The sequence below is a fragment of the Anoplophora glabripennis genome, unplaced genomic scaffold, assembly GCF_000390285.2.
Source record: "Anoplophora glabripennis isolate ALB-LARVAE unplaced genomic scaffold, Agla_2.0 scaffold136, whole genome shotgun sequence".
Lineage (NCBI taxonomy): Eukaryota > Metazoa > Arthropoda > Insecta > Coleoptera > Cerambycidae > Anoplophora > Anoplophora glabripennis.
The window spans coordinates 147,856-175,720 of record NW_019416313.1 but is presented as its reverse complement, the minus strand read 5'-3'; the positions used below and the strand labels follow the sequence as shown (position 1 = coordinate 175,720).

General features: G+C 33.2%; 2 protein-coding genes across 3 annotated transcripts; one reads left to right on the top strand and one right to left on the bottom strand.

The window, feature by feature from the left end:
• The first annotated feature begins 684 nt into the window (after positions 1–684).
• On the top strand, positions 685–12,151 carry LOC108911635 (annexin B9). Of its 2 annotated transcripts, none has more exons than XM_018716613.2 (7): positions 685–837; positions 1,434–1,484; positions 5,399–5,780; positions 7,849–7,928; positions 8,011–8,257; positions 8,315–8,496; positions 11,733–12,151. In XM_018716613.2, exons 2-7 carry the CDS (start codon positions 1,455–1,457, stop codon positions 11,787–11,789), a joined length of 978 nt encoding a protein of 325 aa, XP_018572129.1. In that variant the 5' UTR covers positions 685–837; positions 1,434–1,454; the 3' UTR covers positions 11,790–12,151. The 2 variants fall into 2 exon arrangements, with proteins under 2 accessions (XP_018572129.1, XP_018572130.1); XM_018716614.1 differs by having other exon boundaries at positions 686–837; positions 11,523–12,151.
• A 3,650-nt stretch (positions 12,152–15,801) lies between these two features.
• LOC108911628 lies at positions 15,802–26,038 on the bottom strand. The gene is made up of 3 exons (XM_018716604.2): positions 25,864–26,038; positions 20,797–20,950; positions 15,802–15,937 (listed from the first exon to the last, which is right to left on the bottom strand). Exons 1-3 carry the CDS (start codon positions 26,029–26,031, stop codon positions 15,831–15,833), a joined length of 429 nt encoding a protein of 142 aa, XP_018572120.1. The 5' UTR covers positions 26,032–26,038; the 3' UTR covers positions 15,802–15,830.
• Between the last annotated feature and the right edge of the window lie 1,827 nt (positions 26,039–27,865).

Genomic DNA, 27,865 nt, shown 5'->3' with positions numbered 1-27,865 from the left:
CAGTAATTTTCAATTTTCACAAGCCGTCTCTGATTTATGTTACTGTTCAATGGATATTATATACCTAAGAGTCGTAGCGACACAATGACACGCCCACAATTAACAAATTCCGTTTGATTTACACAAACATGTGTCAAAGTTGCCTATGATGTGTGTCAAATTAAATTGGCTGCCTACGTGTCACGTTCAAAGTAAACCAATCACGTTTAATCCATACAATCACAGAAAAGCTTTCCCTTTGTTAAATTATAATTTCCTTGCAACTTCTCCTTATATTTTCAATGTGATATAAGTTGCAAACAAATCTTTAAATCTAAAAAGATATAAAACATATATTAATTTATTAGATTCTATGATTCTATTAATATATATGTCTTGTAACAAGAATCTGTTATCAAAAATAAGTACGGGAAGTACGATATATAAATATCTGCCCCATCTTTTAATTTATTACAGGATATAGGTCAGAGAGGTACTTAACAATTGTAATTAATTAGATGTCTCATTATCTACTTGACTGATTATAAAAGTTGTAAACAAACATGGAGTTTCCCCTATGTTTATTAAAAAAAAAAAAGATCAGGTGCACACGAAAAAATTTTCCATCACCCAAAGTGTACTAGATCGGCAGGCGCAACCTCCGGCGGCCTCGACACTCAATTGTTTTTTTTTTACGGAGCCGGTATTCGCCGACAGCGCATACCCGACGAGAGTTTCACCGCCTGCCGCGACCACACTATTCCTCTCCTCGCTACTCGAGTTAGAATTGTTGGAAACCATAGTGGGTGTGACTAGCCGTCCCTTTGCTACGAATTTTCTTCGCATACCGCCTAATTGGTGAGTATTTTACCGTTTTTCTCCTCTCGTGATTCACCCTTGTAATAATATCTTTGATTAATGCACGCTTCCGACATACCCGGCTCGTCACTTTGAGAAAGAATATTAATTAGGTAGTAATTGTGCTACAATGTTTCAATTCATATCGATTTTTCTTTTTGTAACATTTTTTGTATGTATATCGTAAATATGTGTATTCGGCCACATTTAACGGAGCTCATTTCTTGCTGTTAGATTTCCAAACTGCCGATAAATTTAGAACCGGTTAATTTCTTGTATGTACCGATTTATTAACAGCTATAAATACCCCCAAGACGAGACTAATTTTGTCTCTTCTTAATGAGTAATGCACTTATCACTAGATTTTAATAATAGCAGTGTGATTGTTCTTGTTCTCTAGAATTGTTATTCATAAACAGCCAAGGTAATATGTATATAAAATGATGATGTCATTCGCGGCTTCGCCTATTATATCTGCATTATTCACGTCTTTGGCTCAGTTGGTTTTAAGTGATCGCAGAAACACAAGTACCTGCTTTAACATTAATTATTTTAGACTTTAGTGTCGTTTGATTGATTTCCGTTTCGTTTTCTAGTCCCAAGGATCTAACACAAACATGAGCAACCAGCAGTATTACCCTTTCAAGGTAAGAATTTATTTTTATCTTACTTATCGCTTTTCTTTTTAATTGACTGCGGTTTTCCTAAACTTCAGGAAGTTGTGGGTAGGCGAAATTAGCACACTATATCGATTTATGAGAATATATGCTGTATTTGATTATTTTAGCTTATCGCTACTTAACTTAAAAGAAATTGTTTACTAGGTAGGGCGTATCTCAAATACATATATTTTTATTAACTTAGTTTATTAGTCAAAGGTAGTACAAAATCTGTTTCTAGCATTTAAAATGTCTTAAAATGTGCCCTATAAAATATTTTTTTTAAAACGAGTAATTGAGAGTACGTGCACTTTTAAATAAAATTTACAACTTCCAATTTTTTAAAATAGCTCTGCGTGGGAATGATCGTGGCATTGTCAGTATCTAGGTCAAAGGCGACATTTTTTATTTGTTCTGCATAGATAAACAAAATGTTTTAACTTTCAGTTGCAAAAAAAATTAAAATTACTCTTTGTTGTCTCTAATCTAATCTCTGATCATGGGCGTAGCTAGAATTTTTGCCTGGGGTGTGCCCATCAGGGCTGCAACCTCTATGGAGCTTCTAAAAAAGCTTTCGCAATCAGCAACTTGCCGAATAAAATTTTAGAAAATCTGAACACGTTTTGATTTCATTAAAAAAAGTCACGCATTCAACGACTTACCGATATGCCGATATGATAGACGGTAATATTAGATCTTTTTTTTTGGGGTGGGCACCGGGCTTTCTGGGGTGGGTCGTGCACACCCCTGCTCCCCCCTGGCTAAGCCCATGTCTCTGATACAAACCAATAGAAAATAAAGAGTTAAGTTTTCTAGTTCTAGTTATCGATCTAGTTGCCATGGTGTTACTATATCTACATCCGCGACAGACCTACGGGCACCTCGATGAACACCCGGACTGGAATGGCTTGGCTCCATCGAAGTAATGAACAAAAAAACGGCTGTCGCGAATCGATTACTCTTTTTTATCTTGCGTAAATTAATTTGTCATTTGTATCTCACAATCACGACTCGAGCCATAGCCAACTCGGTTTGGAAATGAAGAAATGAAGAATTGCAGTTAAAGTTTTTTAAGTACGTTTGTCTAGAAATAATTTTGACCTTTACGTAGGTACCTATTTAATTTTTGGCGATACAAGCTGTTAAAAGACAATTATTACTTTTCCTCTAATTGCGAGTGATAACAATCGATATAAATAGCGCGTCTAATCTGAGTCATCCGCCCTTCAACCTCGGCCTTCAGATGTTTTAACATTTTCGAAGCGTTGCCGGGTGACGGTAAACAAAACATGACATCATTATCGTAACAGTTTATGAATATTACTCTAACGCCGCCGGCCCGAATACTATTGCAATGGCCTCGTCAGTCGTCGAAATGGAAAAATGTGGCAATCGTAACCCATATTCCCTTGGTTTGATTTTAAACGGTGTCTTGATTCGACCGAAAACGTTTACGACGAGTTTTGTTATTCTGCAATTATGACGTAACGAGAATAATATGTTGTGTCGAAACCTCATTCCGAGTTTTCGTAACCGGGCAGAGGCGCGCGCTCAGTTTTTTTATAGGCAGGTAAAATGTAAATAAAATAAATCCGTTGTAAATACAGGGTGATTCACAAATGGCGACCAAAAATGACACCTCGTACTCTTTGGTGAATTTTAAGGGGAGTCTTTCCCGTAAAGTTTTTATCTAGGACTCTTCGTTAAAAACATACAGGGTTTTTTATTTTTTTATAAATAATTTAAAAACTAGTAAGTGGAATAATTTGAAATTGGGCACATGTAAAAATATGCCGCCGATACCCGGTATCTCCGCCACTGGAGCATGTAAATTTTAGGAAAAGCCCTCAGATTTTGGACAATGTTTACATAAATACATATAGTCAATTACAAATTATTTCACTTGCTAGTTTTTAAATTATTTAAAAAAATTTAAAATATTTTTTGAAGTTTAACACCCTGTATCTTTTTAACGAAGCGTCCTAGACAAAAACTTTATAGGAAAGACTCCCCTTAAAAATCACCAAAGAATACGTAGTTTCATTTTTGGTCACCATTTGTGGATCACCCTGTATAATAAAAAAAAAACAGATAAGATATTGTTGGATTTCGCATTACGAAGGTCGTTTTCAATTTTTACTTAATTACTGGACTTTAAAACATATTTTGAAACACTTGCTAGAATTTTTATGTAAGAAAAGGATAAGTGTTAATAAAACATTTGTAACAATTTCAAAACAAGTTCCTATTTTAAGTATTACCTGCTACCCCTCTCTCTCTTTATCGATGCGCTACTGGGAACTTTAATTAAAGTTGAGAATGGAAACATGAAAGTTCCCTTTGTTATTTCGCATTCGCTGCCAAAATTACATTGTTTATTGTTTTGTTGTAATAATAGCCTATCAATCTCGCAAGATGGTATAATTATAATACACTTAGTACCTAGGTAGTTGGCCAGGGCGAATAATTTGACATCATTATTATCAGAAAATATCGAGAAAATACAGGTGTTAGAGGTTTGACTGCCGTAACTTCAGTATAAGATAAAGTATAAATGAACAAAAAAGTTAGGTAGTACAAACAATTTTTAAAATAAGTTGAATTATTGTTATTAGGTATATCAAGGAATTTCTTCACAATGTGGCAACAGTGCGAACACATGAATAGCTCATTGCACCAGCTTGTTTTTTGTGATGACAAAAAATCCAAATATAAGCAACTAGGTATTATGAAAATTAATGAGTTTAGAAAAGACAACTGTTTTTAAATGGTAGGATTAATGAATTTTTTAATATTAAGATGTGTTTAAATTTTGGTAATTTTTAATTGTTTAAACTAGTAACATAATTTAAACTATAACAAGTACCTAATAAAAACTTCTGAAGAGACTCACGCTGAAATAATCATAACTTGTGTACAAAAAAATTAATTAAAAGTACCTACTTACCGAAAATCAAAATCCAGGGTCATTTTGAAATACCTAACAAACATAACATTATTACAGCAATGTTCAAAATGTCCACCGGCACTTTCCACGCACGCACGACACTTTCGAATCCAATTTTCGCGCACTCGCTGGAAAATATCCGCAAATCATTTTCTGTTTCCACTTGGTGGCATAAACACCTGTATTTCCGGCAGGCACACACCCTACTCACTCTGCACTGTTGTCACATTGCGCGATATCTATTTTATCGATTTTATTGATTAATGAAAAAATTGTTTTATTAAAACTAAACATAAATAAATAGAAAGAAGAGGTAAACACTGCATTTTATGGTCATTTAATGCTCAAAGTTATGGCGACATTACTTAATTAACTGAATTTTTACAGATGAAATTGGAGATTTGTTATTTTTACTCGAAAATCGTTGGTTCTAGGACCCACGTCATATGATGTTTTTTTGTTTATTTTGATGTACACTATCGCCTGTTAAAATTATGGCAGTCAAATTTCTAATACTATGTTTGCCTTGGATTATCCTTTTATGATTTATTTGCATACTTTTAACTTATGTACGCAGTTATTTTGTCGTCTTGCATGATCCGTGAGTTGACTTTGAAGTTGAATACTTTGACTTCGACGAATCAAATTTTGCTGCTTAAATTTAATAATACAACAAATATACAGGGTGTCCCAAAATTTCGTGTAGGTACATGGAACAACCGGCAATTCTTGGGTCAAAATAAGAAGTTAGGTAAACAAACTTACATCAATCCAAAGGTGCTTCATTTAGCCGCTAGAGAGCGTCAAAGTCACAGAATTAGTTTTTCTAAAGAAACGCCTTCTCCGATTTATTTAAAATTTGTCTTGGTTACCAATATTTGTACTTCCTGAGCATCTTTAACGCAGCTTTAACATATGTCCAGAAACCTTCACGTTTCAACCTTTATTCCCCCAGTGTACCCCTACGGTCTACCCCGCGGACCCCTTCGACCCCGTGTCCGATGCGGCCACCCTAAAGAAGGCCATGAAGGGCTTCGGCGCCGATGAGAAGGCCATCATCGACGTCTTGGCCCGCAGGGGCATCGTCCAGCGGTTGGAGATCGCGGAGACATTCAAAACCTCGTACGGCAAAGATCTGATATCCGAGCTGAAGAGCGAGTTGGGGGGCAAATTCGAGGATGTCATCGTGGCCCTGATGACCCCGTTGCCCCAGTTCTACGCCAAAGAACTCCACGACGCCGTGGCCGGGTTGGGAACGGACGAGGAGGCCATCATCGAGATCCTCTGCACGCTGTCCAATTATGGTATTAGGACCATCGCCCAGTTCTACGAACAGAGTAAGTACTAAAAAAAAGGCTGTCCTAAATATTCATTTGTTTAAATTGAAACTATGAATTTTTAAAAATTGTAATACCCTGTCTTTAATTAATGTGTTTCGTAATTTTATTTATATTTTTTTATGAAAATCAAGGTTTGCCGGTGAACAAAGTAATTTTTGAGGTTAAAAATTTAAAAATTTTTGCCTTGCATTATTTATTTTTATTGCGCCCAGAGCGATGATCAAAAAAAGATTTCATCTCAAGATTTCAAAACTAAAATCTTCAAGCTTCAAGATGCTTCTTTTTGGAAATTTTTCTGCTTTAATTTTTTTACTGTTCTCTTTCTAAATTTCTAAATTGGCTATTTCACAATGTTCAGTGACATGACACTAGAAAATATATGTTTTTGTTATAAATAAAGCAATCTCCGACAGCTAGCGAAGGATCTAAACGTATTACTTTTTTTAGTAATTTTAAATTGTAAATGATTTCGGCTAGAATGATCGGTGATTATTGTTCTGTAAATGGAGCTAATGATGTTGTTTGCTGACATGTTTGTCAAGTCGGAGTGATATAATTAATTTATTTTTATTTTTCAATTCTTCAGATATGATATTTATGGTACTAGAGATAAGCACAAGTCACACAATGTCACAAAATACCGGTAAATAATATGAAGTAAGAAAAAAATTTCCGATTACGAATATGTGTATTGGTACGTTCACACTGTTTGGATGTTTGGAATCTTTTACTAAGGCCGATATAACATTGGCATTTTAGCTAAATTTTAATTTAGTAAATGCATTTTCTTTGGCTGCTCTGCTGATTGAATTCATATCAGCAATTAAAATTACATACATTACACTATGTTTTAGAAGATGTGTATTTTTTAAAACCATTTGTATACAAATTTACGGCATCCTCGGTTCTAGCCACGATACACCTCGTCTACGTTCACGTCAAATATTTCGTTAGCTATAAACCGGCATGATAGTTTTACGTGTAAGCCGAGGTGTAAACAGTGCAATCACCATCTATTTTGGCCTCGCCTTATCCTGGTTATTTCCAAGCCCAACTGTAAAATTACGAGAAATCCACCGCAAAGTTATCGGCCTGTGGGAGTAAAGTATTGATTCTCTATTTTGTACACGACATTTGCATTTTTAATGAAAATGGTAATGAATTGTTCGAATATTTCCATTAATATCAAATTTTCTCATAAATTGATTTATGAACTATTAAATATTGTTAATTTTTACGCAAACATCGGACTCGAAGATAAAAAATCCATCAGAAACTAATTGGAAGTCGTTGTGAGACTATTATGACTGAATTTAATTAATAAAGCGTCAGTCCAGTTTGTGGCACTAGCAGCATTCTAACTTTCATCAGGATTTTTAATTGATCCGTCGAGTGCCCAAGTTACGAAAGTAAAAGGTATTGCGAGTCGTCGCTGCCGGTTGCGAATTTCTAAAAACCGTAAATTCATTAGGTGACTCACGAGGAATGCTATTCATGGCATGACTAATAAATTAGAAATTAAAGCGGTCAGGCGAGATATCGCTACATCTATTACCCTAATTCCCATGTTTGTAGGAGTGTAGTAATAATTACGTTTTAGCCTCTTCGCCACCTGGTGGCAAAGATATCATTTAATCATAATAAAATGATTCAAGTAGTTTGGACACTCCTGGAACTATCACAGGGACGTACAAAATTTAATCAAATTTCATAAATTTTACTTCCTTCACGCATGCGTCATGGTACGAATATCATATTTGATTTGATCAAAAATTTGTATTCTTTGGCAAATATTCTGCGTTTCCTTGTTAATTTATAATTCTAGAAGCAAAGCAACAATTTCTCTAAGAAATACGTATAAAAATTCACAGAACCGTGAAGAATCTACTCCTTTCGTCCCTTTATAACCTGTTTATAAAAAAGTGTATGTTGTTGCTGATTTGTGTTATACTTTGATGATCCTATCCCGGAAATAGTCACTTCAAGTCAGGCATTCAGCCGTGAAAGAAACCTGTGTTTCGTATCTTTAAAGTATTTCGTTGTTACATTTTTTTTTTCTCTTCAGTGTATGGCAAACCCTTAGAAAAAGACTTAAAAGGCGACACATCCGGCCACTTCAAAAGACTGTGTGTTTCCCTTGTTCAAGTAAGTACCCCGACAACAATCTTATGAATATCTACACAGTCCACCACCTCTCCGAGACTCATTTTTTACCTCACTTTTCCAGGCTAACCGTGACGAGAACCAGGGCGTCAACGAACAACAAGCATTGGTTGACGCTGAGGCGCTGATCGAAGCCGGCGAGTCGAAGTGGGGCACCGAAGAGTCAATTTTCAACTCCATCCTCATCACCAGGAGTTACCAGCAACTGAGGGCCACCTTCTCCGAGTACGAGAGGCTGACCGGAAAGGACATCGAGTCCTCCATCAAGAAGGAGTTCTCCGGCACCATCGAAAAAGGCCTCTTGGGAATCGGTAAATATTATCGAGATATAAGGGTGATCTGTTACGATTTGTAATTTTTTTTTTTAGTGAAATGTGTGAAGAGCAAAGTAGGCTACTTCGCTGAACGCCTCCACGACTCAATGGCTGGATTGGGAACAAACGATAAGACTTTAATCCGCATCGTGGTATCCAGGTCTGAAATCGATCTCGCTGATATCAAACAAGCCTTTTTGGACAAATACGGGAAGACTTTGGAGAGCTGGATCTCTGTAAGTATTTTGGCCGTTGCGTTTTCGGGGAATGGAGCTTTATCATGTTCATTTTGCTTGTGGAGATGTCGGTGTTGGTTGGTTGATTGGTTATTGGTGAAAAGGTGACCTAAATCCTCCATGAGTATGGAAAATATTTGATTAATAATTCACAATTTTTGAAATTAGAAAAAATAAATTTTTCCTAACGTTTGAATATTATTATTATTATTATTATTATTACTTTATTTAGTCACTCTTCTAATATTTAATTGTGATTCCTTCATTATTACCCTTCTCACAAATTGGAGAAAATTGTAGTGTTAATAATAATTTTATTTTTATTAATCTTTATTGTATTGAAATTAAAAAATCATGAAGTCCGTTGATAAATAAATAAAGAAGGATATTAACTAATGATATAAAATAAAAAACCCGTTTATGCTTATGGAAATAAGTGTACCTATCATATTAATTTATTTATAGCACGTTAAGGATTATCTTACTGCCACCGATATGGTAAATTCTTGGACGATGATGTCAACCTTTCTGCCTACTTGTTTTAACTGTTTCAACTTATATTTAAATTATTCGTATAACCTTGTGGATCAGTACATTTGTAATGCAATCTTGATCAGCCTGGAAACTAAATTCGAGTTATTTATATTCCATAATTAACAACATCTAGTCTAGACCTCATTAATTCTATGTTAAAGTAATCGTTTGAGTGATTTCTTCTACTAACAAATTTTCAACGATCTAACTTTTTTTCGGAGTTTATTAACGAAGTTAATGTAAAATATTTCAAATATCTTCCACTAATCGGAAACTGGGAAGGTTTTCTGGGCTGTGCGGGGTGTTTATTTTAATCAGACATCCTGTATATGCATGGGTCACTGGTTACACGAAAGCTATTCAAACATCTGAATAAATATTTTTTCGTTCATTTTATCACGAGCAGCACAGCATTTCACTCATTTTGGGCTTTAAATTGTGGGATTTTATATATCTTTATATTATTAAAGTGTTATGAACCGTTTAACAATAATAAATGGGAAAATTCTTAATCTGTAAGTAAATACTTTTATCTTATTAAATAAATAAATGTTGCCCAAATGTTTTACATTTATCTAAACTGGATGCAATTCTTTCAATAATTTCAATGTACCACACTTTAATAATTTTTTTATCTCGCCCGTTCTATATCTCACTGGAGTTTTATAGACAAGAAATTGCACTTTTAGCAAGACAAATAGATAGATATAACAAGAAAATCCATCTAAACTATAAAAATGTTGAAATACAAGGTTCCCTTTAATAATATTGAAGTCTTGTCGAGAATTTTGCAAAAGGCGCATAATAATTGTGATTAATTCATGTGTTAATAGTTTTACAAAAGTATTTTGTGGGGTCTAATTATATTTGTAGTACTGTACGCGGCTTTCTATATATTTAACAGGTGTGTAAAGTTCAGGAAACGTAACAGTAAACATAAGATGTAAAAATATGCTTTTTTTCCCCTATTCTGAATGTATTGTCAGCTTGTAAACTATCTTATACCCTGGAGAAAACTTGTATAACTGGTACAGTGAAGAGATATTGTTTCTAACTTGCTTAAATTTCCTAAAACCCTCGTCAAAATAATGCTATTCACTAAATATCAGGCATAGAAATGTCCCCATTAAAATTTTTAGTACTCTTCCATTTGGATATCTCAAATTTTCAATGATAGAAGTTTAAATAAGGCTGCATTATTAATAACGATGTACTTTATTTTGTTTTAATGTCATGGAAAGTTTAAATGTTTCATTAAATGAATCATGTACATTTTCTTGAAAATTTGTTGGGAATATTTTTATATGTTGCATCAAGTTTAAAAATAGACGTTGAGATAAAAGTTATGACTGTTGTAATACACAATACTTTTATGTTTGTTCATTATGACAGAACAAGCTAATATTTTCTCATTTACTGTGTTGATACAAGTGGAAACAATTAAATTAAAAATCAGGAATATCTTTTAATTGTATTTGGATATATTTTTATTTTTTAAGCCTGTACCGGAACAAATACAAAGCATATTTGAAAAAATCGTCAATTGAATAGCGATACTGCAAATAAAATGTTATATTGTAAAAAAAGCATTTATTTTATATTAAAATTAAGTCTTATTAACTTAAGTTTGAATAGCTCTCGTATATAATAATTTTAGCGCACCTTTGCAGATTATGTTGTACGTTGGCACTAAGTTGATGAAATAAGGTTTCATTATTTTATTTTTCTTTAGTAATTTTGGCATTTCTCGTTTTCCATTTCCAAATTTTCTATATAAACAAGTATAAGTAGCCTCAACACCACTCTAGAGGTTGGAAAAAAGGTGATTTTCGGGAATTTTCAAGGAAAAATCGATACAAGATAGCATCAGGAACAAAATGGCTTTATTGTACATAAAAGTGCTCCTGTAGCATTCCTCCACCTTGAAAAAAACTCGTGTGCCCAATTTTTGCCCCATGTAAAACATAAAACGTTGAAACCATTTATCCAAAAATCTATTTTTTCAAAATTCTAAAATGGCTTTACCCCCTCACAAAAATTCTAAATAAAGTTGTAGATACATATTTTAAAAATGTCGCATTATAAATCCATGTTCATTGCAGGAAATGGTTTTCTTTGTTTAAATACCTCTTCCTGCCTATTCCAGTTAATAGTAATTTAAATTTTAAATGAAATTTTTCATTGGTAGATTAAAACCATTAAAAAAAACAAATTGTTAAATAATGTGGTCATTTAAAGAAATATCTTGTATTCTTGCTATTCTATTATCATTCTTGGCAAAGACTAGTCACTGTTTTCATAAAACTTTTAGAAAAATTTTTTTAATTTGAAAATAGATTTGAACAATACAAATGAAATGTAACGAAAGTGCCGTTATTCACTATAATATTAAAAAATTGTAGAAATATCGATTTAGTTGCCGACGAACAGGAAATCTGAACAGTAGTGTAAATTTGTCGCATGAACTGTACTGACCGTCCTATCCTTTTTAGGGGGATACCTCCGGCGATTACAAGAGGGTCCTTTTGGCCATCCTCGACTAATTCCCGCACATCCACTCTGCGCACCATAACCATACTCGATAGAATTAAAATATGTATGCCTTCACACTAAAATTATATACTAGCTTTTCATCAGACTGCCATTAGTTAGTAAAAGGATCTTTGGTTGGTATACAGTGTTGTATTTTTGTATATTTGCAGGACGACGTTTCCAGCGACATTAAGTACGTCTTAAGGACTCTTGTCGCAATCGGCTAGGGTCAAAGTCCACTATAACGTTCACTCAGGTCATTACCGGGGTTTTTCCGATTAATGAAAACAAAAAAAAATTGAATATGTAAATGTATTTAATATTGTATACCTATTTAATACATACTCTGGATTAGCTTTAGTGGCCTTAATAATAATTATTATTGAAAAGGAAAGCAAAAGTATATGAAATTGTTGTTAATATATAAAATGTTTAATTCACCGTTGTAAGTTTAAGGAAGGGTGCAGGGCGTTCTGTTCCACATATTTATCCTTCGATTGTCTTTTTATATAATATATATTTTCATCTTTTTTAAGTGTTTGTAAATGTGCTTTTTATCGGTGCTTATCAATAAAACTATAAAGTACAATTTTCTTTTCATTTAAAAAGATCTACCCCAACACGTCTTGTCTGGTCATATCTGTACTTCCTAGGCAACACGACATACCTACATGTTCACTTGAAAGCATGTATATTTGGTTGCATAAAATACAAGAAACTTTCGCATACGCCATCCTAGCAGTTAACAGAATTATAACCAGTTAAATCACGTCGGCTTTGTCGAGTGCTGTGAATGCACAAACAGTGATAGATATTTTACAGGCTGTGGTAAATGTCAGTTTCAGAATTGAAGTAAAATATTTCTGATTTATCTAACACTAATGAAACCGTCTCATCTTTCGCTTTCCGTCCTTTATTCTGTGATAATAGCGTAATTCGTAATGTAAATAACAATGACATTACTCTCTGCTTGCCGAAGTTGGAATGGAAAATACTAGATGGCGACTCCCGTGAAATCCTTGACCCAAACAAAGATGACGGGGATTTTTATATTAGTGTCGCCATCTATCCATCTATTGATCAACGATATAAAGAAGGGTATTATAATTCGACAGCGCTGCCCCCTGGCCACGGACGACCTAACTTCCACTAAAACTGTGGGCATTGTAAACAATTAGAGGGAGCCTCTTGTCCTGTATAGCTAATGGTATTATCAGAAAGTACTTTGTGAATCGTTTTATCTTGTATTTGTGAATAAATTATTTTATCCAGTTTTCAATTTATTTAAAAATAATTCGATTTCTTCAAACAATGACTGGTGTTAAACTTTTTTCTAAGAGAGATTTCTTACACTTACAACATGAAAGAACTGGCGGAATGAGCAATTTTATTTAAAAATATTTATTAATCTGCATACGAAAAAGAAAACTTAATAAATATAACATACATATACAATAACTGTACAATATATCTTTTGTAACGCTTAGAACTTATTTTCTTAAAATAATAGTAATAATAAGATTAATTATATTACAATCACCACATATTGATCACTAAAACATTAATAAAATCAGTCCAATATTTTTCTTAGCCTAAGCATTCAAAATATGTATATTATAAAATGTACAATACCTTTATTAATTTTTTGAAATATAAAATTATAAAATGAGCATATGCTAGGTACAAACATTAATTAAAAACAAATATTCACTTTACATATCAGACTTATACAAAAAAAATAAGCGAAAATACAGTCATGTGATTTAAATGAGAAAATATAAAAAATAATTAAAATAATGTTATACATAGATGCACATTATAGGAAACATGATTTTTTGAGCCATAACTCCTAAAAATATAAAAGTAAAAAATGATATATATTAAATATCGTTCTATCTTAAAGCCATACTTTCATTGCATGCCCATATTTCCAAATATTTTTCGATCGGCATTAAAAGACCAACTTAAATCTATTTTGATAAAAAAGTTTCAGGTCAAATAATCGTGAAACAAATAAAAATAACTCGCTCGACCAAAATCTAGCCAATTGTTATGAAAATAAGGTAAATTAAAATATCTAAAATAACTAAACTTTGGCACCTTGTGGCAGTGTTTTTCATTTAAAATTATAATTTAAATACCTACTAGAATGCTGGCATGCAATTAACACCCTATGGTAGTGTATAAATCCAATGCGATACTACTAAAACTTTTAGTAATCTGTGCTTAGTACTATGAAAAATAGTGACTCCGATTACCGATTATTGATAAATGGTACATTGAATTCTTTGACAGATTAATTCATGATTAATCTGTTAAGAAATCTAAATAATATTCTGAAAGAATTAAGTCCTAATATATTTTTAAAAGGCTCTTATTCAATTTTAACACAATAAAAGAAATTTCACAATATTTAAACATACGTATCTGACCTGCAGATATAATATATTGAGAAATTTTCAGGGCTTGTATTTTATTTGGCCAATAGATGTCACTAAAGCATTCAACAGACCGAAAATATAAATTAATTACATATGTTGAGGGCCGACTTAAACTTAACATTTTTCTTTGCAGTTCTCCTTTTGGTTAACCAAGAAATGTTCCTAGATTATTAGTCATTCTTGTTCGTAGTTGACGCATAAATAGTTTTATAGATTATACAGGGTGTTTTTAAATGAAGTAGCAAAAATGGTACCCAGTGAATGTAGAGCCAAAAAATAAGAGTATTGAAGTAAAAATACTTTCTATGAAAGTTGCACCCCTGAGGCGATATACCCTCTTAAAGGAGGGGATTGAAATTCACATTCAAATTTTTTTCTTTAACATGAGGAATGCTAGAGACATGAAACTTGATATGAGCATCCTACTAAAAATGAGACAACTTTTCAATATTTGTTCGATCATTGGCGTATTTTATAAAAGAGTGAAACACTCAACCCCATTGCAATATTTTATTAGAAATTTTTTATATGAAGCAAATCATTTATTTAAAAATATTTATTGGGAAGATTGATTTATTGCGCAACTTTTTTACCTCTTGTAATTTTTCGATAGAATCGATAGTTTTCTAGTAAAAAGATGTGTCATCGTTCAGTAAAGGGGTAATTGCGAAAATTTGTAAAAAATTTGTCATAACAAATAAATTGTTATTTATCATATTAATAAATTGACACTTTCTGTCAACCAATAATTACTACCAATTGATTAATTTATTAGAATAATTATGGCAAATAATATTTATAATATTGTTGCATTTCTTGTTTTTCGTTTGTATTAAATTTTATTTCAGATAAATAACTTTACCTAATACATAGTCATAAGATATCAAACATTTTTCATTAATTAATAGCAAATTATTCTTAATGTTATTATTAAATTACCAGCTTATTGACAGAAAGTGTCAATTTATTAATATGATAAATAACAATTTATTTGTTATGACATCCGCCTACTTTATTTTTACAAATTTTCTCAATTACGCCTTCAGTGAACGATGATGCATCTAATTTATCTTACTAGAAAACTATCGGTTTTATCGAAAAATTACAAGAGGTAAAAAAGTTGCGCAATAAATCAGTCTTCCCAATAAATATTTTTAAATAAATATAAAAAATAATATAAAAATATAAAAAATTTCTAATAAAATATTGCAATGGGGTAGACTGTTTCACTCCTTTATAAAATACGCCAATGATCGAAAAAATATTGAAAAGTTGTCTCTTTAATAGTAGGATGCTCATACCGTTTCGTGTCTAGCATTCCCCATGTTAAAGAAAAAAATTAAAATGTGAATTTATTTCCCCTCCTTATATCGGGTAGAGGTATAGAGGGTATATCGCCTCAGAGGTGCAACTTTCATATAAGGTATTTTTACTTCAATGCTCTTATTTTTTGCTGTACATTCACTGGCACTGGACTGGTACCATTTTTGCTACTTCATTTAAAAACTAATCAGTTTCACAGCCACTATGATGGCTGGATATTTCACAAGATCCATTTGTTTCTAATATTTTCAATTGGCTAACTTGATAAGAGAGTTACTATTAGTATTTGTTATTTATGCCGTTATTTTTCCGACAAATACATTAAAAATAAAATACCACATCTATCAAACTGTTCCGCATATAAAACAAATCGGAAGTAAATAAATAATCTTTCATCAACCGTAAACAAAATGAGTTGCCTACGAAAATAAAAAAAATAAAAAAATCGAAACCTGACTAATAAAAAAAAACATTCGACAGACAAGTTGACGGCTTGCGGCTTGCTTACGTTTCATCATTATCTCCCACTGGTCTTATCGGCTCAATGTATCTTCTAGTCCTCGTTCTCTTGCGGCCCATGTTGCAGATTTTAAACGGACATAGCGTGTGATCTGAAACAGATTGTCGATATTAAGTGGGTGTTGGCGACAGTTATTACTATTTTTTTAACAGTGCATTATTTAAGATCTCGTACAACAGGAGTTCTGAACCTCGTCGGCCCCCACAGAGCCTAGATCGAGAATAACGAGGGGAGACCAAGGACTCTTAGCTAAGGCTAAGGAAGTGCAATGGAAGTTTGCAATTGATGGCGACCAGATTCATAGGTGACTAGATAACGATCCGAAAAACCATGGTAACTTTAGTCTATTCAGTTTATTCAGCAAAAGCGAAATATGTAGACATTATTAGACAAGATTTATCCCCAACTGACTATTATAATGAGACGGTGTACCTGATTGAACTGAAAATGCGCTATACTGATGAAATATACCCCGACATTTTTGGGACACAGAATTTATTACCCAAATACTAGACTAGACTTATGTAAGATGAAGTTGTCGGCCGTAACCGTGAATCGGACAATGTCTCGAAGCCGACTAATATTTTTGGCAATTTTCAAGATGTGAAGGAAAAAGAAACAACTCAAAAAAATCCCCGAATCGATACCGATTGCGCCTTTTGATCTTTTTTATGTAGATTATTATCATTAGTGCCATTCTAAGCACGTATTTACCTATTTATGGGTTTGAAAATAGTCAACAGCTCGTTAAACGCTGTCAACAGATTGTTACATGAGGCTTACAGATATGTTTATATGCGCGTAAACAAAGAAAACAGTCGTTAGACGGATTGTTATTGGGAATGTTGGTTTACTGCAATTGATTTGTTGAATAGTAACAAGAAAAAAAAATAAAAGGCTCTTTCATCTCTAATTTTTATGTCTGCCGCAGAAAAGTGTTATTCAAAGGGGATGAGAAGAGATAGAAGGAACAAAGATTACAATTTAGCAAGTGAAGAAAAAAAAACTGGGAGTTTTTCGATTGGTGTAATGTTTCACCACAGACAAAATAGCTATCGCCCCAGACCGCTACTGGAATAGGCCAGCAGTTTTAAATTTCCGAATTGCCGATAGAGTACACCACCAGCTGAATTTTAGGAAGAATCAAATGCAGCGGCGCGCATTCCTACGTGTATCGCAGCAACATATAAATTGGCAATGTTGTCACGTGTACTTACGGATTTATTTACTTTTTTATCAATGCCTGTTTTTTGCGTTACTGTATTTACTTAAATGTAGGTATTGATAAAAATGTTGTAAATAATGAACGAATAGGTACCTATGTAATCAACTTAGGCGATCGGATATTCTGCAGCGGTTATTTAATCATAATTTGGTTAATTATAGCTACTGTTTTCATTTTTTGGTATTGAAATACTGCAGAAAATATATTTCCAAATAAACAAAATTCGTAATGATATTTTAAACAGCTTGTAATATAATTTTTGTATTATATGATGATGATAAATTTATTTAAAATACAGGGTGGGTTATTGGTACGTCGCGGAATGTAGGTACAGGATTTTTCTTTGTATTTTGAAATCCACTTATAGGTTTAATAATTAAATATAGGAAATACTTTAAATACGAATGTACGACTTTTCCTTTGATTCTTTTGACATCAAAATTAGCTGGCATAAAATATATGTTTAAAGTAAAAAAAAATCATTAAAAAAATTAAAATTCATCCTTATTGAAATAGCAAACAACGATTTTTATAACTAACCTTTACAACAACAAGGAGAATACCTAAAAACAAAATAACATTAAAATACCTACAATTTTTACAAATTTTCAACATGCAAGTAATTGTGATGATCAGTTGAAAATATGCTTTAATTTAATATTTATTGATTTAAAAACAAATTCAGAATTATCAAACATTTCGTCTTGTATTTTTTCTTCCAATACTTGTAAATTTTGAGGTCTTTAGTAATATATTTATTTGAAGTGTCCCCATAAAAATATGTCTAAATTACCGAGATCGGGGCTGTTTTCTGGGCACTTAAGGTTTCTAATAATATTTTTTACAGATTTCGTTGACGGGATTCGTCCTCCAAAATAATTCCTGAAGAACTTTTGCACATTACTGTTATTTGAATAATACAGTTTAATTATGTTTTATTTTTCATCAGAATAACCCATTTTAATTCATTTTTAATTTTTTAAATTAAAATGGGTTATTCTGAAAATGATAAATCCCATGTTTCGTTTCTGTCGTTTTTATGTGATTGTGATAGTGTGATAGAGTTATTGTAAGCGATAGAGTGACATTGTGCTCATAGGGGGCTTTTCTCTCTCTCTCTCTCTCTGTCTCCCTCTCTGCTGTCTTCAGGAGTCTCTGGGGCTTCCCCAGCAGGGAGCGTGGGATAGAGCGCGTGGCCATTTTAACCTTCGTCATTGTGCTATGACGTCACAACATATGAGAAAAAAAAAACAGTTTTTGCTCGTAACTCGGAAATGGCTGGAAATATAAACAAAAAAAAACCCTTTGGTTCTGAGTAGAGCATTTGGTGAGTGAGGCAGAGTGGGTGTCACAATATATGAAAAAAAAAAACAGTATTTGCTTGTACCTCGGAAATACTCGAAATATCAAAAAATCTCCCATGGTTCTGATTGGTGATCGAGTGAAAAACGTCCGACGCCCGCATGTCTAAAAATAAAAATTGGGACCAACGGTGTGTGACATCCTAGAATAAAAAAGTGTTTATAACTCGGAAACGGTGTGTTGAATCGAAAAAATAATCGAAAAAATCTCCCGACACACCTGGACCTGTTTGACCCTTCAGCGTTGAATGCAAAAAGTCCGAAGTCCTTATATGGAAAATAAATTTCGGAAACAAGAGGTGTGTGAGGTGATACAGTAAAAAAGGTCTTATAACTCGAAAACGGTGCGTTAAATCGAAAAAAAAATTGAAAAATCGCCCCCACACTCCTGGATCTGATTGTCCGTTCTGCGTTGAATGCAAAAGGTCCGAAGTCCGTATGTCGAAAATAAATTTTGGAAACAAGAGGTGTGTGACGTCATATAGTAAAAAGGCCGTATAACTCACCTGTATAATGCAATTTTTTAAACAGGTGTTAATATCGTACCAAATTGGAAGTCGAGGCACAAGTGTATTCTCCCATTCCAAGGTGATATAAAATAAATGTTTAATTAGGTAAATTCATAGTTTTAATTCTAACTTGATTTATTTTATTTAGCATTTATCACAAATGCGATTTCCAAACAAAAGATTAGTTCCATATCTCTTTAATTACATAATTGAATGCATTAAATTTATTTGGCAATTATTATTTGGCAACAAAGCCACCGCTAGAACTGCCGCCTATTACCAAGTAGAAGAGTTACCACGCTAAATTTTATAGCTAGATGCCGGCTGACAAAAGCCTGCAAACTTTTCGGGTTGCCAATTTCCAGCATTTAACACGTAGTCTGTGGCGATAAGCTATATTGTCTGTGGTTTCACTATATTTTATTATTATAACCAACAGGCGAACGCATTATCTCGTAAACTACTTTTGTGATATGGCTTGGAGAGCTTCGAACAGATATACATATTCCATCTCTGTTATCCTCTAAAAGACCTTTACTTTACCGTCGAACTTTATCGATAATTATAACACTCCAAATAGTTATATAATTACTATGTGTGGGATATGTTAAAATGGGACACCTAGGCGTTATATTGGAAATTATTTGTATCAAAATGCTTCAATGGGGTAAAGTCAGACGGATTGTTCCACATCTTTTACATAAGAAGCAGTTATGTAAAGTAGTTAATTAGGAGACTTCGTAGGGTGCTTGTTTGTTAGCACATTTGTGGGTGTAGAACATAAACGGTATAAATAATACTGATGAAGTTTCTACGACATACCCGTTGCTCAAATACCGCCATATGTACTATTTATGGGAAACTTCACTCACACGAGGCAAAAACAAAGGTTGTACTTATTAACAGGTGAATAAATGCTTATTGAATTTAATGGATTCAAATAAATATGATAATTTCAGAGTAGGCGTGATTTAATTTATAGTAATACCAAGTTATTGTTCAATGGTGTAAGATTTTCCCAAACAAAAATTTTTGGAAGCATGTTTATACAGGGTGTCCACAAATTCTTATAAACGTGACGTCTGAGTATTGTATCAAGACTGCAAATCTGCAATTGACTAACAAAATGTCGTGAAAAATTACACCAAACAACCGGTGAAATAGAATGGTTTGCCTTAATGTAACCTCGATTTTCCTGTTTTAATCATTTTTAATTTCACTCAAATTTAATCGCCAACGCGAAGAAAATAAAATTACTGTTTCAAACAAAATTACTGATTAAAAGAAATTTGCTGACACAGTTATAAATATTTTGTACTACTAAATAATGTAGAGCGTAAAAAGAGGCAATGCAATTGTGCAAAAACTATGCATCGAACAGAAACCATCTTAAGCACGATTAAACTACATATTGTTATCTGATATTTTCCGCAAGATTGTTTTTCCAGCTTCAAATTTGACGGAGTTATGAATTTTTGAAAAAAGGTCTATTTTAGAGGTTTTTCCGGATTTTCTCTGTAAAAAATTAATCGATCGGGTCGCGCAAGGAACCATTTTGTAGGTTTTTTCATTCTCTACAAAAGTCCTATTGAGAGTAAGAAGATTTCTTCATTATTTTTCGAGATATTATAAAAAAACAAAAAAATTTAATTTATTGTTTAAAACAAATTGTCCACGACGTTGCTGGGGAAATCACTTGGGTTTTCATTTACAAAGTATTTTTCAAAAGGTAGTACACGAAATTTGCTGTAACATTTAAGTGTGTCAAAAAATTTCTATTGGTTGGCTTAATGACCTGTAGATACAGAAGAATTATAAAAGTGAAAAATGTTTATCCCTCAAAATGTGTACTTACAGCTTGTGAATCGCTTATTTCTGTGCCTGAAGGCTTTCACTAGGATGTAAGTATCTCCGTTGATGTCGTAGATGTGGCTATATTTTATTTTGTTGAGGTCCACACGTTGAACCCGGGCTATAACATTCGTCTCCTCGTTTTCCTCATTTTTTTTCTGAAACAAAATACGTCGTTAAACAAAGTAAAAAGAGAGTTAATGTTTTTTAAACTGTTTTTTTGGTCCTTCGACCCGGATATTATTAACCCGCGCGATAAAAAAAAACGCCCTATGTGAGAGCGTGAGCCCAGCGAAAAGGGAAGTTCATTTATATTATAATGACTGTGAGAAGCCGCGCAAAGGTTCCAACGAAAACGCGTGACTACTTCACCGTGGCCCAATGTTTCACATTGTTTCTTATCTGCTCGGTAGGTTCGTTTACCTCCTCGGAGGACAAGGAAGCTCTAGACGTGCCCTTTGTTCCGCGAATGCTGCTTTTTTCAGGTGTAGGGTCAAGGGTGAAGGTCGTCCACTACACTCGGCTACAATAAATAACCGTGTTTTGGTGTTTCGCGTCGGGGGCAGAGACTGGGGGCGCGTGGCATAATTGTGGACTTGTTTTCGGAACGCGAGAGAGTCGCTAAAGTTTCAATTCATCATGTAGGCGACGAATTTGTGTCAATCACTGGGATGTATAACCGTAGAACAACCGCACGAAAAAAGAACATATTATAATCGAGGTTGGCCGCGGCTCAGGCAGTCAGCTGTCGAATCCGTGGGTATGCAGATGAACAATGAATTTTTCATACAGGCGTCAATTTCGCTGTTGGGGGGGGGGTCAAAAACTAATCTTAACAATTTTTTATCGGTATATAATGTACTAGGACTATTTCACACAAACAAGAACCGAAATAAACCTCAAGGCGGGTCTAGGGGCTCCGATAGTGGACCCACAAAGCCTATCCCGAGAACAACAAGGGCAGGTCAAAGATTTGTAACTTACTAGACTAGATACTAAACTCCGCGGTCGAAATTATAGAAAGTGACTCAGACATAATATAAAAACACTATTACCATAATGCGTATAAAATATAAAATGATTTTTATACGGTTCAATATTATTTATCTTTGTGCCGCTCGCTACGCACATCGATAGAATCTATAATCGTCTATAGACTGAATTACACTGAACGTCGATCTATATTCTATCTCTGTCTTTTGCACTTGTTAGAATAGGGAAATGCTTTTTTAGTGGGTGGAAACGGACTTGATTTATCCGTCTTGAGAAACGTCATAGCATAAACGTAGACGAGGGGTCTAATTCAATGGCTATAAAAAATTTATAAATTAAAAAACACAACTGGGACGTTTTAAAATGCTGTAATAATTAAAATGGATCAAAGTGCCGGTTACAGCAAACCGTAAAAAAATATTAGATGTTATGTTTTATTATCTTTTTTCAATATTTTCTATATTTTGTTGCCTTTTACGCAGACACGCCAATGGATTTTCGTTCCCGGCACGCTTCATCCCCCTTACTAGTCCAAAAGCTAGCGATGAGTCACTCTCTATAATTTCTACCGCGGAGTATAGATACATCATTTGTATCAGGTGTTGCAAGGACTGTTGTCGTTTGGTGCCGGTGTAGACTCGCCTATAGCACCGTAGAGTGGAAATACCTCTTTGGAGAGGTAGAGTGTAGATAACAACCCGTTATTCAATAACTTTATTACAACTCCTAGGAAAAACGCGGCGTCGTGTCACATTAAATCGGACGAATATTATAGCAGACACCTGTATTTATTTATATGTGAACTTAATAAATGTTTCATTATGTCGTGCCGAATGGGTAAATAAACTTTTAAGTTAAACTGACGAATTTTAAATTCCGCCGGTTACGAGGGCGAGAAGACAAGTAATACATTATTGAAATTCAGTTTTAGAAGATATATTGCGGATCTCTTCAATTACATCTTCAGCTATTGGAACTAGTACCTGTATTAAGGTTTACTAACGTAATTATATTTCAAGAATACGTGAATATGCGCTGAACTACAGTATAATACGACAACTCATCAAACAACCCTCGTAGACTTAACATGCCTCATGTATTATTAGTTCTTACTAACGCCTTCAGAATGCACAAATCACATATAAATGCGAATTTAAAATAGGAAATTCGCACGTATCATAGGCACGCTAATTGCATTTCTATTTTCTCTCACGTTTCCCCTACATTTTTTTAACTTGATTAATGTTACAGGTAAGCACCTTTTTATCGATATTATCCAGTTCATAAGATCCGTGTTCACGCTATCTATCTGTATTATGACATCTAAGTAGTTGGCTAGATGCAAGGTGCAGAAAAATTATGCTGACGAATAATTTAATGTCACAAACAAAAAAATTGTCATAGAAATGTTCTGGAATCCCATTCCATTCCAGAGCTAAGACTAAAAGAAAATACATTAACAAGTTCAAGAACATTAGGTTTAATTTTAAAGCCTTTATGGATTTTCTGGTAGGTACGAGGACCGAATTGAATTCATTACAGGTTAGTGTCTAGCAAGTAGTACTTAGGGTTGCCAAAAACAAATTAACCATCTACCATTTTTGGAAAACATAACTTTATTTCTCTTTATTTATTTATTGACACCCAAAAATGTCCGCTGCGTGTGTCGTAGGGTTTAACGCAACGCTCAACGCTGGCGCTGGTTGTGAACCAAGCTTTAGCTTTGAAAAATAATTAGATTTAAACAGTACAGCCAGTGCATCTCTCATTAAATTATTTATTGAGCGGTGTAGCAACTTTATAATAAAAACTTTCGTGAAATAAATTTTTTTTATCAAATATGAAAGATAAGTTGTATAACGCAAATTAATAAAATTTGGGCTGGCGACTAATTAAATAAAAGTAAAAATAAGAACATTCTGGAAAATCAAGTTATTGTTTTAATTTCTAACTGGATTTCAAAGAAAAAAAATCTGTTTTAGTTTATATGATAAACTAGGCAGTTTTAACCTAAGTAAGCTTGCTACCTTGAATTGAATTAAATAAAGCGAAAAACTCCTCATTTCGTGTTTCACGTTTGTGGAAACAATGTTGAAAAATTAAATTTTCTGAAAAATCAATAAAAACATCTCATTTTTTATTTAGTTGAATAGTTTCAGAATTATTTCGTTTTATTTCACTGTGTTAAAAAAGTAATATCTCGAAAATGGCAAATTTTTGGAATAAGAGAAGCAGGCAATTTTTTAAGTAAAATTTAGAAACAAAATGAACTGATGGAATTTCTAAACTATTCAGTGACGCCGACATTTTGGGGTTTTTAGTAACTCAGTATCTCCATAATATATACAGGGTGTGCCATTTAACACTCCCGCTGCCAATATCTCCGAAATAAAGAAATTTATTTTAGTTCCGGAAACTGGGGTTGTTTGGTCCCTCGAATAGCTTCAAATTGTAGTTAAAATTGTTAGTTTAAATCTTTCTGTATAGATGGCGTGACGATACTAAAAAATTTGTTGATCCCTGGAACGTGGAAATGCAGCCCATCTGAAAGATAGTTAAATTTTAAGTAATTTGTGTAATATAAAGTTTTTCCCAATATTTACTTATTTTAGAGACATCGACTTCAATATGCAATGTATGATGTAACAGGAAAATCTATTATTTTATCTAAATCACACCGAGACAAAATATTCTTTTAAAATATTGTTATAATGACTTTATTCACTCCACATACTAACTAACAAACAATAAATTATAAAAAACAAATGACCAACTACAGTATAATGGTAAATCTTATAACTAGTATAGTTAAATCGAAAGACGCAAGCTGATAAAACTGTAATTATTGGAAAATTAATATGTGTCATCTGTCATACATGTTTTATTTTAAACAAATGACATGATCCACCTATGACTGCATTTTTTAATAACATTTGATAAAATACGGTTTGTCTCTGCCCCTTATAAGATTTACCATTGTACAATTTTTTTTGTGAGGTTGATCATTCGTTTTTTTTTATAATTTATTGTTTGTTAGTTAGTATGTGATGTGAATAAAGCCATTATAACAATATTTTAAAAGAATATTTTGTCTCAGTGTGATTTAAATAAAATAATAGATTTTCTTCTTACATCATACATTGCATATTGAAGTCGACATATCTCGAAAACAAGTAAATATAGGGAAAAAGTATATATTACAAAAATTACTCAAAATTGAACAATCTTGGAGATGCACTGCATTTCCATGTTTCAGGGATCAAAACATTTTTTAGTATCGCCACGCCATCTATACAGAAAGATTTGAACTAACAGTTCTAACTACAATTTGAAGCTATTCGAGGGACCTAACAATCCCAATTTCCGGAACTGAAATAAATTTCTTCATTTCGGAGATATTGGCAGCGAGAGTGTTAAAGGGCACACCCTGTATATAATTTTATATTAATTAAAATTTTCACCTTACTTTTTAGTGAATTTGACAGTTCATTAATTCACACAAAATACCTTTCGAGATATTTACGTGTCTGTGATATTTTTCGAAAACACAATATTTTACAAAAACTTCGCCCCTTTTATTTTGGAAATTACTTAAAGCCACCCCTCAACGATAACACTATAATAATTATAATTTATACAAACTCTATTCAAAGTTTATTAAATTTATAAAAAATATTCAGAATTAAAAATTGAATCTTTTTGTAAATATATTTATAAAATTATAATATGTATAGGAAAAAATATGGTTCGATCAAAATTTCATTACAATAAAATATCTGCATAATTTTTTTTAAATATATAATTGCTATTAGAAATATTAAAAAAAAAATCTTGAATAAATATGAATAAATCGTAAAAATAATATATCATTGAAATATAAGTAACAATAAATACTATTGATCAGGCATTTATGCAAAAAAGTCCGTTACTTATTGAAGAATATTATTTATTGAATAAATATTAAAAAATATATATATATTTAAAAATAAGTATGTTGTCTTTGAAAAAAAATGCCGTTTTTTTTGTAACCGAAAAACACGAACCCTTACATCGCCCCCAACCAGAAGCAAACACTTACAGAGATGGCGTAATAGGAGTCGTACACCTCGTTGACGCTGTCCGAGGACAGACCCTTCTGGAAGACGCGCTCTCCGGGTCCCGCTTCCATGGCCAACCTCGCTGGAAAACTCTTCACCAGACCGCCGCACAACGCCAAGAAAATGATCGCGACCAGCACCAGCACCATTTCAGAGGCGAGAGTGCATGTCGCGTGAACACCTCTATTAGTCAAAAGTTGCGAAAAAACAATCCTGGACGCGCTCGCTCTCGATATGCAAAGTTTTGGCCGAACGGGGTCTTGCGTATAGGTAAGTCATTAATTTTTCGCGGATCGTATATACCTATCCCCCCCTTCTGACGGTGTCGAGAGAATATAGGTGTATGTGTGTTATTGGAAATAATGGTTTTCGCGATTTCTGATATGAATGAATCACGTTGCATGGTGCTTGACGATTGGGCGGCTCTTTCATAAGCGCGACACCCCTGATGAGCGTATACTGCATCGCTTGATTCAATCGGGTACACCACCAAACCACATGTATACCTAAATTTATTTACTCTAGCGCGTAAAAAAATTCTACCTATTTCTATGTGGAGTTATTTGTCGACATGCTTGTCTAATTCTATTACATTCATCTTCTGAGGTCTTGCTTTATACAATTCATTTTTCAAAGTTCCCCATAAAAAGATATCAAGAAGCGTCAAGTCTGGAGCTCTTGACGGCCACTCAACTAACGGACTGTTGCGACCTATCCACTTTCTCCGGAAATTCTCATTCAACCAATGACTTACTATTACCGCATGATGAATAGGTGCTCCATCTAGTTGAAGGTAGAGGTTCTGTCTTATATGAAGAGGAAGTGCGTGTACTGAATCCCAGATATTATTATTTAAAAAATTCACAAAAATCTGTGTTTAGATTAACGTTAAAAAAGAAGGTCCCGATTATTTGATCCACAAAAGGCATTAATTTTTTTTATTAAGATTTATGTAATAGAGAGAAATATAATATCAAAAAATTAGGTCTTTTTGAGTACTATCACATAAAAAAAGAATTTTGCAAATTGGCCAACGCCATCCGAAATACGGAGGTGTTCCGACTAAGTGAAACACACTGTATATAGGCTAGGTTATGATACCGTTGAATTAGGTTGTGTTAAAATTAGATTAGGTTAAGTTATATTAGATCATGTTGAATTAGTGGGAAGAAATAAATACTGCATAAAAAATAAATAAACAAGCAGTAATACATAAACAAAATTTTGACAGTTCAGTTAAAGTTTCATTGACAATAGCTTTGTTCGGTGCATTAGAAACAGTTCTCAATGATCATTTGATTCGAAACAACAAATTTTGAACCTTATCGTACTGTTTTGGATTGCTCTAGAAACAATAAAGCTATCATAGTTTAGATAACTGCAAAATGGTTCATGAAAAAGAGCGCGACTAGAGTCTTCTTCCGAGGAACTATGTATTCAATTAAGTTAAACTCGCCTGTATACTCTCAGTAAACATATTTTCAGTGGGTTCATTGTGTTTGAAATATTTTTCGGTATTTAGTACATATTATTAAATACGGTTTAGAGTGGTACCACACACAACACTTGTAGGGTATAAAATGTGTGCATCTTTGAACTGAGAATTTCTTTATACTCCCACTAAATATGTTATATGGGAATGATTATTTATAAAAATCCCTCGTTAGAGGTGAGGTAAACAATCAAGACGGGTGGGAGGGAATTCGCTCTGGAAATAAACCGTTTTGTTGGGGTTTGAGGAGGTGGCTGTCGTTAAGTAAGTGAGGAACATATTTCTTTCCTTGCAATTAAAGTCACGTTGTACGGATATTTGGGATAAACTGAGGTTAATCGCAGATCTAAAAAATATTTGTATCCGAACAATTTACTGACATTACGAAATAAAAAATATTATTTGTTATGATTTAATAATTGTGTTTGCAGAGATGCCTTTGCAAATATGCATACATGAATCAATTAATGTTTCTAAGACGGGCCAGAGCC

What these genes read in the sequence shown, in the direction of transcription:
- LOC108911635 (XM_018716613.2), top strand. Translation starts at nt 1,455, where the DNA reads ATGAGCAACCAGCAGTATTACCCTTTCAAG. An exon ending in CGCCCAGTTCTACGAACAGA is followed by an intron (nt 5,781 to 7,848) that starts GTAAGTACTAAA and finishes TTTTCTCTTCAG; the next exon opens with TGTATGGCAAACCCTTAGAA. An exon ending in AAAAGGCCTCTTGGGAATCG is followed by an intron (nt 8,258 to 8,314) that starts GTAAATATTATC and finishes TTTTTTTTTTAG; the next exon opens with TGAAATGTGTGAAGAGCAAA.
- LOC108911628 (XM_018716604.2), bottom strand. Translation starts at nt 26,031, where the DNA reads ATGGTGCTGGTGCTGGTCGCGATCATTTTCTTGGCGTTGTGCGGCGGT. An exon ending in ACTCCTATTACGCCATCTCT is followed by an intron (nt 20,951 to 25,863) that starts GTAAGTGTTTGC and finishes ATTTTGTTTCAG; the next exon opens with AAAAAAAATGAGGAAAACGA. An exon ending in AAATAAGCGATTCACAAGCT is followed by an intron (nt 15,938 to 20,796) that starts GTAAGTACACAT and finishes AATCTGTTTCAG; the next exon opens with ATCACACGCTATGTCCGTTT.